The 17,061-nt window shown below is 38.8% G+C and overlaps 1 protein-coding gene across 1 annotated transcript in view; it reads right to left on the minus strand.

Moving 5' to 3' along the window:
- The window catches only part of SRPRB (SRP receptor subunit beta), a 34,919-nt gene extending 18,212 nt beyond the window's left edge, over positions 1–16,707 (minus strand). The window contains exons 1-4 of the mRNA XM_068963599.1: positions 16,551–16,707; positions 15,850–15,944; positions 14,946–15,023; positions 10,839–10,921 (exon numbers count right to left, since the gene is read on the minus strand). Of these exons, the coding sequence (XP_068819700.1) occupies positions 10,839–10,921; positions 14,946–15,023; positions 15,850–15,944; positions 16,551–16,704 (410 nt within the window). The 5' untranslated portion in view covers positions 16,705–16,707. The remainder of the gene's footprint in view (positions 1–10,838; positions 10,922–14,945; positions 15,024–15,849; positions 15,945–16,550) is intronic.
- Between the last annotated feature and the right edge of the window lie 354 nt (positions 16,708–17,061).

Genomic DNA, 17,061 nt, shown 5'->3' on the forward strand with positions numbered 1-17,061 from the left:
GCAGAGGATGAGATGGTTAGATAGCATCAATGACTCAATGGACGTGAATGTGAGCAAACTCCAGGAGACAGTGAACAACAGAGGAGCCTGGCATGCTGTAGTCCATGGGTTGCAAAGTTGGACATGACTCAGTAACTGAATAACAAAAATGAATCAATGACTGTATCTAGAAAGACAATAGCAAATGATGCTTCCTCTCAAGTCCAGGAAATTGTCATATACAAAATCATGTGATAAGACACTAGGACAGACATTTTATCTGCTAGGAAACAAAGAGGAAGATCATTTACATAAAACTAGATCAAGATGACCTAAAGGAGGGTGTAATAGCTGAGTGAATTTTAGCCAGACAAAACATCACTGTGGCACAGGTTGTCTAGAAAGTAGTTTGTGCAAGGCACAAATGACCTGGAGAACTCAATGTAAGCTAATACACAGACAGGGGGGGAAATGAAGGAGAGTTAGGTCAGAGACAAGAGGGATGCGATACACTGATCTACAGAGTTTATGTTTTTCTGTCTTACAAAGAATGTTGCTGTTTAGTTGCTAAGTCATGTCCAACTCTTTGGTGACCCCATGGATTACAGCCCCCCATGCTCTTCTGTCCATGGATTTACCAGACAAGAATACTTGAGTGGGTTGCCATTTCCTTCCCCATGGTATCTTCCCAACCTGGGGATTGAACCTGTGTCTCCCACATTGGCAGGAGGATTCTTTACCGCCTCTTACAAAGAATACTGGTGCCTAAATGAAAGATAAAACTAAGAGGATAATCAAACTAGAAGCAGAGTGATCAGGTAGGGCCTAACCTAAGGCAGCAATAGTGAGAATCCTCATTTGCCAGAAATAAAAAGGCATCAAAGCTAAAGCAAAGCAACCCAGGAAAAGAATAGACAACAGACCTTAGGGACAAGTATTTGAATGCCTAGGAGATGTGCAATGATCAACAGATGAATGCTCTGTGTAAAGCCTAGAACTTAAAAGCAGTCTAACAGAGGGTGGGGGGGGGGGGAAATAATCCAAGAATTGAATCACTAGGCCTCTTGTGCCACACACAGAAACACAGTATGCATTTACATTTTCTCACGTAAGACCCTGAGGCAGGAAGACTGCGCCAGACTCAATAAACCCCCATGGCCCCCAACAGAAGGAAATATGAATCCCTTCTAGAGAGAGGCTTTTATAACCTAAAGCAAAACAACAACAACTAAAATAACCCAGCAACCACAATATCAACAAAATCTCATCCCCTTGAACAGGGGTTCTGGATCTAAACTACAAAGACAATAATAAGTAGTAAATAAAATATTTTAAACTATTTAATAGAATACTAGACACCATAAGAAAAGAATAAAGACAGCACTAAAAAAAAAATACTAATTTTAAAAGATAGGTTTTTAGAAGCAAAGAACAAAATAACAACTTAATAGAAAAGATTAAGTTGCTTAATGGCTTAATGGCAAAGCCTTTGACTATGTCAATCACAACAAATTGTGGAAAATTGTTAAAGAGATGGGAATATCAGACCACCTAACTTGCCTCTTGAGAAATCTGTATGCAGGTCAGGAAGCAACAGTTAGAACTAGACACGGAACAACAGACTAGTTCCAAACTGGAAAAGGAGTACATCAAGGCTGTAAATTGTCACCCTATTTATTTAAGTTATATGCAGAATACATCATATGAAATGCCAGGCTGAATGAAGCACAAACTACAATCAAGATTTGCCAAGAAAAATATGAATAACCTCAGATATGCAGATGACACAACCCTTATGGCAGAAGGCGAAGAAGAACTAAAGAGCCTCTTGATGAAAGTGAAAGAGGAGAGTGAAAAAGTTGGCTTAAAACTCAACATTCAAAAAACAAAGATGATGGCATCCAGTCCCATCACTTCATGGCAAATAAATGGGGAAACAACGGAAATCGTAACAGACTTTATTTTTCTGGGCTCCAAAATCACTACAGATGGTGACTGCAGCCATGAAATTAAAAAGCACTTGCTCCTTGGAAGAAAAGCTATGACCAACCTAGACACCATATTAAAAAGCAGAGACACTACTTTGCCAACAAAAGTCCATCTAGTCAAAGCCATGATTTTTCCAGTAGCCATGTACGGATATGAGAGTTGGATCACAAAGAAAGCTGAGCACCGAAGAATTGATGCTTTTGAAGTGTGGTGTTGGAGAAGACTCTTGAGAAGCCCTTGGACTATAAGGAAATCAGATCAGTCAATCCTAAAGGAAATCAGTCCTGAATATTCACTGGAAGGACTGCTGCTGAAGCTGAATATCCAATACTCTGGCCACCTGATGCAAAGAACTGACTCCTTGTAAAAGATCCTGATGCTGGGGAAGATTGAAGGCATGAGGAGAAGGGGATGACAGAGGAAGAGATGGTTGGATGGGCATCACCGACTCAATGGACATGAGTTTGAGCAAGCTCCAGGAGCTGGTGATGGACAGGTAAGTGACAGTTAATGGACAGCTGGTGATGGACTGCTTGCTGCAGTCCATGGGGTTGCAAAGAGTCAGACACGAAAGAGCAACTGAATTGAACTGAACTAATGGAACAGATAAGCAGAGACTACTACAGCTAAAAAGGATAGAGTAAACTACAAAATAAAGGTAAAAATATCTTACTATATGCAAGGTGAAAAGACCTGGAAGGTATGACAGAGAAAAGACAAGAAGAGCAGAAAAGATACAGCTTAATGATGCTAATGAGAGTTCTAGGAGAAGAAACTGAGTAGAAAGAGAACTACCTGAAAAGATACTGTTGAGAATTTTCCAGAACTGAAGATGCAAATATTTCAGCTGAAATAGTACCCTTGAATTCCAACCACAATAAAGCTAAATCATCCCTGAATAGAAGGATAATCTACCCCTTAACACAGGATAAAAATAAGATTCTATATCATGAAATGACAAGTAGATTGAGCACTGCTTTCTAATCTACAACAATAGATACTTGAAGTCAGGAGTAATGTCTTCAGTGTGAAAACAGAGCTAAGAAAATTATTCAAAAATGAAGGCCAATGAAAAAAGTTTCAAATGAACAAAAAATGAGAAATGTTATCTCTTGTTCACCATTCTGCAAACATATCTAAAAGAAATATATTAAAGAAAATTGAATCAAAAGCAAAGAGTAACAGGCAAGAAGCAATGGACTGAAAAAAAAATCCATAAACATCCTAGTAATTGTAGGCAGTCACTGAATGGAGCAGAAAAAAGATCACTGTTGGGGGTTAAAAAAGAGGAAAGAAAATTAAAATGAAAGATGTAAGGAAGATCAAAGTAAGGTATTTTAAGATTCAGTTAAAGGAAGCTAGTATTATTGATTTTTAACTTTTGTTAAGCAGTCAGTGTTTAAAAAAAGTATAGAAGATAACAATGAAAAACAAGAAATAACATAGTTTCAAATCAGTTGAGGGAGAAAACTGAGATGATTAGGGAAACCTGATCATCAGGTACGATTAAAAACTCAGAAGGTACAATTAAAAACAAGAAATCACAGATCAATATACTATACCTATCCTTGAAGAGCATGGGATTTAGGAGTCTGACCTTCTAATCAAAAATCTGTGTATAACTTCAGTTGGCCTTCCATATCTGAGGTTTGATACTGGTTGATTCAAAGCAACCACAGATTGGGTGGTACATATTAAGTGAAAAAATTCCTCCTATAAGCAGTTGCACATAGTTCAAACCCATTTTGTTCAAGGGTTCACTGCAGTATCTTTTGAATTTGTATTTATTGTGATTATGATTTGAGCTCATTTGTATCTTCATACTTTGAATGTTTTAGTAACCCAAAATACTTGGATCAAAGAGTAATTATAATCACACTGTGAAATGTAAAAAATTTGTAGCTGAAATTGAGAAAAGAATTTTTAATTAGAAATTAAAACCCAATTACAGCAAAATTTACCAGTTCTAGATTTGTATCAATTGTTTGAGGAAGAAAAAAAAATATCACACACCTTCCAGTTTCCAGTCTGGCATGAAAAAAGCTGAAAGTCACCACTGCATTCTAAGAAGTCAAAAGCTAACCAGACTGAAAAATCCACAGCACTTAAGTTCATCAGAGAAGTGAGGTTACAGGGCAAGGCACTGCCCCTCAAACTGGAGAAAACAACACATATACACGGAAAAGTACAACTTACTGGAGTATAAACTCATGAGCACAAATCTCTGTGGCACCTAGTGTGAAAACCTAATCCATAACTGATGAATTGCTAGAAGGTCAGCATGAACAAGTCTGAGACATAAAACCCCAGGGAGACCCACACTTTTGTAAATTTTACCTCCAGAAGCTTGACTAGGTTCCTGTGATACATAGTAGAGAAAAATCCCCTCATGCTTCTGGCAGAGGGAAGGGAAAAGAAATCATTTTGAAATATGCTAGACCTTGATGAGGTCTTGGAGAAGGAAATGACCACCCACTCCAGTATTCCCGCCTGGGAAATCCCGTGGACAGAGGAGCTTGGTGGGCTACAGTCCATGGAGTCACAAAGAGTTGGGTGAGACGGCTAAACAACAACTACAAATGAAGTCTACTCTCAGGAGAAACTATTTAACCAGAGCCTAATTTGCTGGGATTTTATAAGAGCCTAACTGACCTGCAGAAAGGGAAATTTCCAACTCCACACAGCTCTAGCATTCCAAGTGGGAGAAGAAAAATACCCATCTCCCACCTACACTACCAATCCTATCCCATTTAAGGGGGCAGTGGGAATCAATTGAGAATCAAGTATAAAGCTCACAGTCCAGATACAGGCCCATTAAGACTGAGATCTAGTCAAAGGATGCTTTCTTTCCTCTCACACTTACTAATGGCAGTTCTTACCCAGTTTACTGCATGTCTATCAAGAAAAATTACGTGACACACTAAAAAGTAAAAAAGAGTTTGAAGAGAAGGGGCAAGCAACAGAACTTGACTCAGATATGGAAGAGACATTGGAATTGTCAGTCCAGGAATTTAAAATAATTGTGATTGTGGTGCTGAGTGTTCTAGAAGATAAAGAAGACAACATGCCAAACAGACGGGAAACGTAAGGAGAGAGATGAAGTTCAAAAAAATAACCAAAAAGAAATGCTACACAGCTTCCCTAGTGACTCCATGGTAAAGAATCCACCTGCCAGGCAGGAGACACGGGTTCAAACCCTAGTCTGTGACGATCCCATATGCAGCAGAGCAATTGAGCTGGCCCAAAACAACTACCAAGCCTATGCAGAATCGGGGAGCCGCAACTACTGAGCCCACGGGATGTAACTACTGAGGCCCACGTGCCTAGAGCCTGCGCTCTGCAATAAGAGAAACCACCAAAGGCCCGTGCATCACAACTAGAGAGTAGCCCTGCTCGCTGCAACTAGCGAAAAACCTGTGCAGCAATAAAGACCCAGCATGGCCATAAATAAACAAAATTATATATAAAAACAGAAATGATACAGATCAAAAACAAACTAACAAATGAAGAACATTTCTGATGAAACTATTAGTAGACTGCATGCGACTGAAGGAAAGAACCTCTAGCTTCAGATATCTCAAAAGAAGCCTCCAAAACGGAAAAGCAAAGAAAACAAAGACTTAAAAAAACCAGAAGAGAATACCTGAGAACTGTGGGAGAACTACAAAAAGTGTAACATATATGTACTGGGAATTTCAGAAGGAGAGGAAAGAGAAAAAAGAAGAAATATATAAAACAATATTGGCTGAAAACTTCTCCAAATTAATGTCAGACACCAAACCACAGATCGCTAGAAACCACAGGAAGCTCTGAAAACACCAAACAGGATTAATATCAAAGGACTATAGCTAGCCATATCATTTTTAAACTACAGAAAATGAAAGATAAAGGAAAAAAAATCTCAAAATAAGCCAGAAGGGAAAAGATCTTAAGCTCAACATTCAGAAAACGAAGATCATGGCATCTGGTCCCATCACTTCATGGGAAATAGATGGGGAAACAGTAGAAACAGTGTCAGACTTTATTTTTGGGGGCTCCAAAATCACTGCATATGGTGACTGCAGCCATGAAATTAAAAGACGCTTACTCCTTGGAGGAAAAGTTATGACCAACCTAGAGAGCATATTCAAAAGCAGAGACATTACTTTGCTGACTAAGGTCAGTCTAGTCAAGGCTATGGTTTTTCCTGTGGTCATGTATGGATGTGAGAGTTGGGACTGTGAAGAAGGCTGAGCACCGAAGAATTGATGTATTTGAACTGTGGTGTTGGAGAAGACTCTTGAGAGTCCCTTGGACTGCAAGAAGATCCAACCAGTCCATTCTGAAGGAGATCAACCCTGGGATTTTTTTGGAAGGAATGATGCAAAAGCTGAAATTCCAGTACTCTGGCCACCTCATGCGAAGAGTTGACTCACTGGAAAGACTTTGATGCTGGAAGGGATTTGGGGGCAGGAGAAGAAGGGGATGACAGAGGATGAGATGGCTGGATGGCATCACTGACTCGATGGACGTGAATCTGAGTGAACTCCGGGAGTTGGTGATGGACAGGGGAGGCCTGGCGTGCTGCGATTCATGGGGTCGCAAAGAGTTGGACACGACTGAGCGACTGAACTCAACTGAATATAAGAATTATATCCAGTTTCTCAGATATCATACAAGCAAGAAGCAAGTGAAGGGAAATATTTAAAGTGTTAAAAGAAAAATCCCCAAACCTGCAATTGTATACCCTGTGATGTTTATAGCATTGAATGCATTTATTAGAAGACAAGAAAGACCTAAAATCAATAATCTAAGCTTCCATCTTGGGAATCTAGAAAAAGTAGAACAATTTAAAGTAAACAGAAAAAAGAATAAAAGAGCAGAAATCAATGAAATTGAAAATAGGACATAGAGAACATCAACAAAACCAAAAGCTGGTCCTTGAAAAGATCAATAAAATTTATAAACTTCTAGCCAGTCTAACTAAGAAAAAGAGAGGACACAAAATGGACGTTAAAAGGATAATCAAGAAATAATATAAATAACTCTATGCCCACAAATTTGATAAGCTAGGTGAAATGGTCCGATTCCTTGAAAGATACAATCTGCCAAAACTCATATAAGAAACAGACAATCTGAATAGCCCTATATCTATTAAAGAAACTGAATCAAAAATTAAAAACCTTCCAAAATAGAAAGTACTAGACACAAGCGGGATCACTAGTGAATTCTACCAAATATTTAAGGACATTTATACAATGTTATTATGTCAAATATATTCAATTAAAAAAATTAAGGAAGAAAACATACAAATTCTTTACAATTTCTTTCAGAAAATAGAAACAAGGAATATTTTCTTGTTTATTCTATGAGGCCAGAATTACTTTAAAATACAAACCAAGACATCACAAGAAAACTATACACAAATATCTTTCATGAAAGTGAAAGTGAGAGTTGCTCAGTCGTGTCCGACTCTTTGGGACCCCATGCACTATACAGTCCATGATTCTCCAGGCCAGAACACTGGAGTGGGCAGCCTTTTCCTTTTCCAGGGGACCTTTCCAACCCAGGGATCAAACCCAGGTCTCCCACATTGCAGGTGGATTCTTTACCAGCTGAGCCACACGGGAAGTCCAAGAATACTGGAGTGGGTAGCCTATCCCTTCTCCAGATCTTCCTGACCCAGGAATCAAATCAGGGTCTCTTGCACTGTAGGTGGATTCTTTATCAACCGAGCTATGAGGGAAGCCCATCTTTCATGAACATATATGTAAAAATCCTCAAGAAAATACTGGCAAATCAAATCCAACAATTTATAAGAAGAATTATATACCATGATAAATGGGTTTTGGACCCAATATCAATGTGGTGGATGGAGATTTCCCCTACCACCAAACAATTCTCTTGACACCATCTGGGTGTCCTACAACTCAACTCAATTCTGATACCTGGAGATAGCATCAGGTTCCACAGGCTAAGGGCTCGACCTAAGATGCCAGTCAAAAGTCAATGCTGTTACTTGTACTTCTGACTGACTGAGTATAAATCAGAGGTTCCCATGACCCCCCTTCTTAGATTCAATTAATTTGTTAGAACAGCTCACAGATGGAGAAAGAAATGGCCACCCACTCCAGTATTCTTGCCTGGAGAATCCTGTGGACAGAGGAGCCTGGTGGGCTGCTGTCCATAGGGTCACCTAGAGTCGGGACATGACTGAAGCGACTCTGCATGCATGCATGCATTGGAGAAGGAAATGGCAACCCACTCCAGTATTCTTGCCTGGAGAATCCCAGGGACAGAGGAGCCTGGTGGGCTGCCGCCTATGGGGTCGCACAGAGTTAGACACAACTGAAGCGACTTAGCAGCAGCAGCAGCAGAATTGCAGAATACAAAGCTGATACACAAGTGAATTGCTTACCCAAATATCAGGGATGAACAAATGAAATTTAATACTAAAAACACAATACCACTTATACTAGCATCCTACAATATGAAAGAGATACAAATACATACGAGATTTACATGAGGAGAACTATAAAACTCTGATCCACAAAACTGAAGTAGAACTAAGAAAATGGACAGGAAGGCTAAACAGTGTCAAGTTGTCAGTTCTCCCCAACCTGATTTATAGATTCAATGCAACCCCAATCAAAATCTCAGCAACTAAGTTTGTGGGTACTCACAAACTGAGTCTAAAGTTTATATGGAGAGGCAAAAGATCCAGAATAGCCAACAGAATCCTGAAGAAGAACGAAGTTGGAGAGCTGACGTTACCAACTTACTATGAAACCATAGTAATGAAGACAGCATGGTATTGATGAGAGAACAGATCAATAGACCATAACACAGTCCAGAAAGAGACCCTCATCTATACAGTCAAGTGATCTTTGACAGAGGAGCAAAGGCAATAAATGAAGCAAAGATAGTGTTTTCAACAAACCGTGCTGGAAGAGACATCTACACACACGCACAAAATGAATCACATACTTAAATGTAAACCAAAACTATAAAACTCCACACTGGAGAAAACCAGTGTTGAAACACCAGTGTAAAAAGCAGTAGATGATCAGAATTTCTGAAACTCAACAGTAAGAAAACAAACAACCCAATTTAAAAAGTGGGTCAAAGATCTATACAGACACCTCACCAAACAAGATTTAAAACAGCAAATTTATTTATAAACAGCAAATCAGTATACGAAAAGAAGCTCCATATCCTATGTCATTAGGGAAATGCAAATTTAAACAACAATTAGGTACCACTATATACCCATTTAGAATAGTTGAAATCCGGAACACTGACACCACTAAATCCTGGTGAGGATGAACATCAACTGGAACACTCATTCATCACTGGTGGGAATGCAAACTGGCACGGCCACTTTGCAAGATAGTGTGGGAATTTCTCACAAAACTAAACATATTCTTACTATATGATTCTGCAATTGTGCTCCTTGATATGTACCCAGAAACGTATGTTCACACAAAAACCAGCTTTATTCAGAACTGTCAAAGCTTGGAAACAACCACGGTGCCCTTCAATAGATGAATGAATAAACTGTGGTAAACCCAGACAATACATGTTATTCTGCACTACACAGAAATCAGCTGCCAAACAGTGAAAAGACGTGGAAGAGACTTGAACACATATTACAAAGTGAAAGAAGCCAACATGAAAAGGCAACATACCATATGTTTCCAACTATTTGAAATTCTGAAGAAAGCAAAACTATGGAAATAGTAAAAAGATGAGCGGTTGTCAGGGGTCAGGGGAGAGAGGGATGAACTGGCAGAGAACAGAGGATTTCTAGGCCAGTGACGCTACTCTTTATGATACGATAATGGAGAACACATATCACTGTACATTTGTTCAAACTCCTAGAACGTGTAACACCGACAGTGAACCCTAATGTAAAATACAGAATGTGTGACTTTGATATGTCAATATAAGTACATCATTTGTAACAAATGGGTGAACATTTGTAATTTCACTAGGTGAAGGATGCTGATAATAGGCGAATGGTTATACGGGAAATCGCTGTACCTTCTGCTCAATTTTGCTGTGAACCTGAAATTCTCTAAAAAATAGGGTTTTTTTTAAAAAAAACAAGTAACAATCTCAACTATGACAGACTGCTCATCATCACCACCTTGTGGGCAAGGAAGCAACAACAAAATATATGACATTTTCAAAAATAAGGAAATCTTCACCTATTCCATCCTAACAAAGCTTCCATCAATTAAAAGGCATTATTTCAGGTTTGACTAAGAAAGAAGATACTGCCAACTGAACTATGACACCATTAACTGTAAGTGGCATTCCAATGTCACAGATTTTAAAATGAGTCTTAAAATCAATGAAATGTAGTATTCTGATTTTCTTCAAGTTTCTATCAATGTTGGAGACTAAATAAGAACAAAGCATCTTAAACTGAAACACAAGAAATTTAGGAAATAAGAGACAGTAACACTAGGACAATACTAAAAGAAATATGAAAATATTCTTCTATACTTTTCAACCATCAATTTTAGGTAATTTAAGGATAGAAATATATAATGTTGGATTTTAATATCTTCTAGGATTCCATCTAGCTTTAAAATTCTTTTTCAGATTTTAATAGTTCTACACATTATTAAATTTGTCCTCAGAGTAAATGAAAAATTTACTGACACGATAAAAGGGGTAAATACTTTCTGAACTTCCTGAGAAATACTTCCAAACATTAATATAATCCAAGTGAAGGCAGGCTTACAGCCCAGAAATGCTGACCCCAGGGTGCATGCCCTTTCCACTCCAGGACACCAGGCTGCCTCCAGCATATCACAAAGGCAAACTACATGGCTGGCCTTGATACACAGATTTCAGACAAGCCCATCCCACTTCCAACATACCTGGCTGAAGCCTTAAATCGCTCTAAGAACTGAAGTCTCAAGCTCTCATGTCCAGGGAGGTCAATCAAGGTCAGGTTAGTGCCCTAAGAATGGCAGCAGTAATATTAATATTTTGGTACTGATTCACACTCACAACATAAATTTTTCACATGTCTCAGGTATGTGAATGGTACCTAATTAATCAATCAAAAATGTCAATGTAATTGATTAATGAATCAAATGTTCACAGAGCATCCTCTATAAACCACAGAAGGCTATGGAAAATGTAAAATTACAACTCTGATAAATGTTCTAAGGGTATGCGAGAGACTTGACCCTGTATAAGAAGTCAGGAAAGTCCATCTGGAGCTGGGGAAATGTACCAGTATGAATAAAAGCCAATACATGTGAAAAACACTAACAAATACTCACAAGCTAAATAATGTGATATAAGAACCTATACTTTATCAGATAACAGGATAGCCAACCTTTATAAAAACAAAACACCTTTTTATATTTCTACTGCAATCTAATTTTAAAATATATGTCCACCAGACACACCATTTTTTTGTTCTGTTAATATTTTGTGTCAATTGTTGATTCAGGTGACAATCACTGAACAAGGTGGAGTTGTGCCCCACTGAGCAGACTGACTGTTGCCCACTTACGTGCTACTGATTCTAAGCTTTCATTCTTGAGCTCAGGTTCAAGGCAGATGTGTCCATGCTCAATGCTAGGACTTGAGTATAGCCCTGGTACACGTATCAGACCAATGGGTCATTCCTCAGATGTTCCTACTTTCTCCACAGCGAGCCTCAACCACTATTTAGGAGGAAGGAGTCAGCATTATGCACAGATTTGACAGTTACTGCTAAATATATCGTGACTTGTAACTTAGTCCGTGTGATCTTTTACAGGTAATACACAAAGTCTGTAAGACTTTTGTTTTTGTTTTTTTAATACCAGTAAAGAGTCTAGGGACCTCGGCTTGGACCCACTATCACACTGCATAATCAGCATCACATCACATACTTTCAATATAAACAATCCATAAGATACATTACTCAGTCATAAAAAAAGAACAAAATAATGTCATTTGCAGCAACATGGATGGACCTAGAGACTGTCATACTAAGTGAAGTAAGTCAGATACAGAAAGACAAATATCATGATATTGCTTACATATGAAACCTAAAAAGAGGGTAGAAATGAACTTATTTAAAATACAGAAGTAGAATCATGGATGCAGAAAGCAAACTTATGGTTACCAGGGGATAATGGGGGGATATGAAAAAACTGGGAGACTGGGATTGACATACACATACTGCTATATATAAAATCGATAACTAGTCAGAACCTGCTGTATAGCACAGGAAACCCTACTCAATACTCTGTAATGACCTATATGGGAAAAGAACCCAAAAATAAAAACAAAAAGAGTGGCTATATGTATATGTACAACTGATTCACTTTACTACACCTGAAATAACACAATATTGTAAATCAAGTATAGACGTGAAAGTTGCTCAGTAGTGTTCGACTCTTTGCAACCCCATGGACTACAGTCCATGGAATTCCCTAGGCCAGAATACTGGAGTGGGTAGCCTTTCCCTTTTCCAGGGGATCTTCTCAACTCAGGGATTGAACCCAGGTCTCCCACATGGCAGGTGGATTCTTTGCCAGCTGAGCCACAAGGGAAACCCAAGAATACTGGAGTGGGTAGCTGATCCCTTCTGCAGCTATCTTCCCAAACCAGGAATCGAACCAGGGTCTCCTTCACTGCAGGTGAATTCTTTACTAACTGAGCTAACAGGGAAGCCCTGATATCAAGTATACTCCAACAAAAATTTTTTTAACAATCTCCCAATATTGGAGACTAGGGAAATCAGAGGTAACAATTAAAAATATCAGTTGAGAATTCTCAATGGGTAACTGAAAACATTTTTAAAAGGTCTCTCACATTGTAGACAGACGCTTTACCGTCTGAGCCACCAGGGAAGAGTCAATAATAATAAATATAGACATGTCCAAAAAAAAGTTGTCAGAAAATAGTCAAATGCACTGTGTATGTTAATGTCAAGTTCACATCAACAATAATTTCATTTGTATCTGTGTAACAGATCATCAAACAATTCTATTTAAAAAATAAAAAGTATGAATTCCAAAAGGTTTAAAAAAAAAAAGATACATTACTATTTTAAAAGACAAGATCTAAAACTGGGAACCCTGGGTACGGGATACAGTACCAGTGCGTGGAAAAACTGTCTTCCACGGAACTGGTCCCTGGTACCAAAAAGGTTGGGGACTGCTGATCTAAAACATAAAAGGTGTGTTTTATGTTTTAACTTCCCACGAAAAGAAGTTAAAAAGAGGACTGCTTTACATATTCAATAGAAACATGCAAGTCTCATATGAAATGTTAAGTTTTCTGATAGTCATATTAAAAAAAGTAAAAAGAAACAGGTAAAATTTTAATAATATATAATCTAATATATCTAAATTATCTTTTTAAACATATAATAAAAAAATTAAAAAACTGATATTTTATATTCTTTCTTTCATCCCAAGTCTTCAAGATTGGGTGTATATTTTATACTTAACAGCAGCCCTCAATTTGGACTAGTCACGTTTCAGATGTTCATTAGTCACAAATAGCCAGTGGCTACTGTGTTGGAAAGCACAGGTCTAAAGCATACCCTGGAATACTCAAAATATCCAGTACATGTGTCCCAAGAATTAAAGATCTCTCAGATCTTAAATTTCAAAATCTGAATCCTTGAGAATTTAAAAAGGTGAATCAGAAACACTGTCATTACTGAAAAAAGAAAAAATATCTCTAAGACATTTAAGAATGTCTCTTTATCTTTGATCACTCACTATACTTATTAAGCAGTAAAATCAGCTTGGCAGTCACTGTCTACATTCCGGAGACATATAGGTACATACAAAGTCCTCCTCATGATTTCTTCTTGGTATTTTTAATATATACTCATATATACTCTTTAAGATTTCCACTGATATACGATTTGTAAAAGCAAGACTGTAATAACAAAAAACCTAAATGTCTATTGAATGAGTGAGTGAAGTCGCTCAGTTGTGTCCGACTCTTTGCGACCCCATGGACTGTAGCCTACCAGTCCATGGGATTTTCCAGGCAATAGTCCTGGAGTGGATTGCCATTTCCTTCTCCAGGGGATCTTCCCAACCCAGGGATCGAACCCAGGTCTCCTGCATTGTAGACAGACGCTTTACCATCTGAGCCACCAGGGAAGTCTAAATGTCTATTAATAGGGCTCTTATAGGGCTCTTATTAAATAAAAACTCAACATGAACTGAAAGTAAAAAAAAAATTAGTTTTCTGATCAATTTGCTTTCTCTTTCAACTATGATTATGATTTACTTTTCCACGTGTAACTACAAGATATTTCTGTCATGTCTCAAAAGTAAAGGCTTTAAGAAAGAAAAAAAAAATTGTATGGTATAGTCACATAACGGAATACTCACAATATTCAGCTCATAAATCAACCGGGTAGTACTATGTATGGAAACGAAAAAGAAAAAAAATGAAAACAAACCCAAGCTGCATCAATTATATTGTTAAATTTTTAAAAAGGGAGGGGTGGAACAGAGTGTTATAAAAGAAAAAAGTAAAGAGAACAGATCTGTTTGGATAGCCCTGACCATCTGGAAGGCTACACAGGAAAACAGTAAGTTACTACCTCCAAGGAGAAAACTTTTAAGGAGGGATAGGAAAAGCAAAATTACTTTTCACCAAATATCCTTTTAACCTTTTGAGTTCTGTCCCATATACATGTACTAAAGAAAAAGGCTTAATGCTCACTCTTAAGAACTCAAGGTAAAGCTGGAAAGAAGACACAGAAATAAAAGCTATTAAAATGTGATGTAACATCAATATGCATATGGTACAACAAAGAAGGAGAGAGCATGATTAAGTTCACTGCTTGGATGATCAAGAGAAGAATTTGTCACATGTACAATATTTATCCATAAAAATAAGCTATGAATGGTACCTATGCCCTCAGACTAATTCACCCTAGAAATGTCTTTTTCTGACACACCAAAGTAAAGTAAAACTGTCAGACTTTCCACATTCTAGGAACCTCTTACCCTGTTGTTATTGACTTTGTAGGCAGCAGAGCTGTCAGTGATGGAAGTCTGAGTGTCTCTGTAAAGGCCTGTTAACAACTGTAAAACAAAACACAACACAGTATGGGTGGAGATCCGAGCAAACATACAAATAGCAAACCTAAAGAGTATAACTGCGCTAACTTTCCTAGGCGTAAAGTCAAACAAACAAATGTTGCTTACAGTAGCTAAAAAGGACCATATTGATTTTTTTCCCCCTTTGCTTATAGAAAAATCTAATTAACTGCAAACTTCATTCCCCTCTCCTTAATGAGAAGGGGAAAACTATTATTTTTAAACTATTATTTTAAAATAATAGTTTGAAATAGTGGCCAAATTTACCAACCTTCTCAATATTTACAATCATCAGAAATGATTAGAGATTATATTTCTTTAGTGGAAAGGAAAATAACTTATACTCTCAAAAAGAATAATAATAAAGAGAAAATCTCCGCTACTCTTTGTAGCAAAAACCAAACATTTAAAAATACTACATAGACTAGAAATAAATACTAGTGAAAAGAAGCATAAGTAGCCAATAAAAGTTTTTTTGACAAATTCTCAGAAGAATTACACACTGCATACAGATTAATGTCTTCTATCTCTTCAGCTGTTCTGGTATCCTGAGCTATGGCATAAAAGTAATTAGTATATAAAACCCTAAATGGGATAAAGGCTAAATATGTCGGTATCTGGTAAGTGCAAGAGAATAAAAATGGCCAAGAAGTTCCAGTTTAAGAGTCTTTTCGTCCTCCCAAGTGAGTCAAGAATTAATTCCCCAATTTGTCAGCAACAGCTTTTTTCCCAAAGTAAACCTAATAGGAATAATACGGTGCCCTAAAATTTCCTATCAAGTGTTAAGAGAGGTATAAATCAAAGCATTTACTCTGACAAAAAGCAATGTTTTCCCGGAATCACAAAGGCCCACAAGAAGAACAGCTCTCTGACTGCTCCTTCTGCTCCGGATGAACTTCCAGAACACTGTGGAATAGACAAAAACAACCAAAATGACGCCTTGATTATCAACAATACGCATATATGGTTGGGCTGGAGGAAATTAATTCCACCATAGAATGCTTCATTCACTTGGAACTTACTTTCACTGTTATTACCACCATTGTAACCGTTGTTCTTGAGGACTCCGCTGAATGCCAGCCACCATCAACTGTCAACTTTTCTGCATCTGCATCCCCTACCCTGCCAGTATACTCAAGTGCAACCCTGCCTTATTAACTCTATATCCCCAGCGCCCAGCTCGCAAACACAGGATGCTCCAACTTGGAGCGAAAACCACTTGAGTATTGGCAGCAAGAGCAATGAAAGGAGAGAACGGGGCGCTCAGGCAGTACAGGGGCTAGCAACCCGTGCCCAAGGACCGGGACGTCACTCTGGGGGTCACGGGAAATCCCCTCTAACGCTGTGTTGTTTCTGCTGCTACAGGCAGGTGGGCAGGAGTATATAAGCTGTTAGTCTCCCATTCTAGACGCCCCTCAGGTGCCACCTCTGCTCGGTGGTCTACAGAAGCCCAGTCCGAGCTCGGATCCCCGCCTGCCCCGCACCGGCCATATCCACCGGCCGCCTCTTTACCTAGCGACAGCAGCACCGCAAGGAGCGCCACCACGACTGACAGCAGCGTCGGGTCCCTCTGCTGCAACTCCTGCCGCAAAGAGTCCAGGTATGGCTGGAAGGCTCCCCCAACGCCGCCGCCATTCCCCATTCGCCGGGAGTCCGCGGAAGCCATGGCTGAGATCACGCTACCCGGCACCGCGAAAGCAACGTGGCCCTGGGCTCTGCGCAGGCCTGCGAAGCGGAGCATCACGGAAGTGGTAGTTCCTAAGCTGTATTTCCTCCTGCGCAGGCCGGTATACCGAAGGTCCTGATGGGAATTGTAGTTCTCTTGGGCACTGTACTCCCAGCGAAAGACTGACTAAGCAGCCAGCCAGAAGGATGAGCGACGCACTCATCCTTTAGGATATGAGTCAGATGTCCCACTCTCTTCATGGTTGTTGACAGAATGATGGGTGAATAAAATGAATGGCTCAAGAAACCTCCCTTGAGGATTTCCAGTCGCTCCCTTCGTGAGGTGAAGAGAATCTTG

The sequence above is a fragment of the Capricornis sumatraensis genome, chromosome 1 (genome assembly GCF_032405125.1).
Source record: "Capricornis sumatraensis isolate serow.1 chromosome 1, serow.2, whole genome shotgun sequence".
Classification (NCBI taxonomy): Eukaryota; Metazoa; Chordata; class Mammalia; order Artiodactyla; family Bovidae; genus Capricornis; species Capricornis sumatraensis.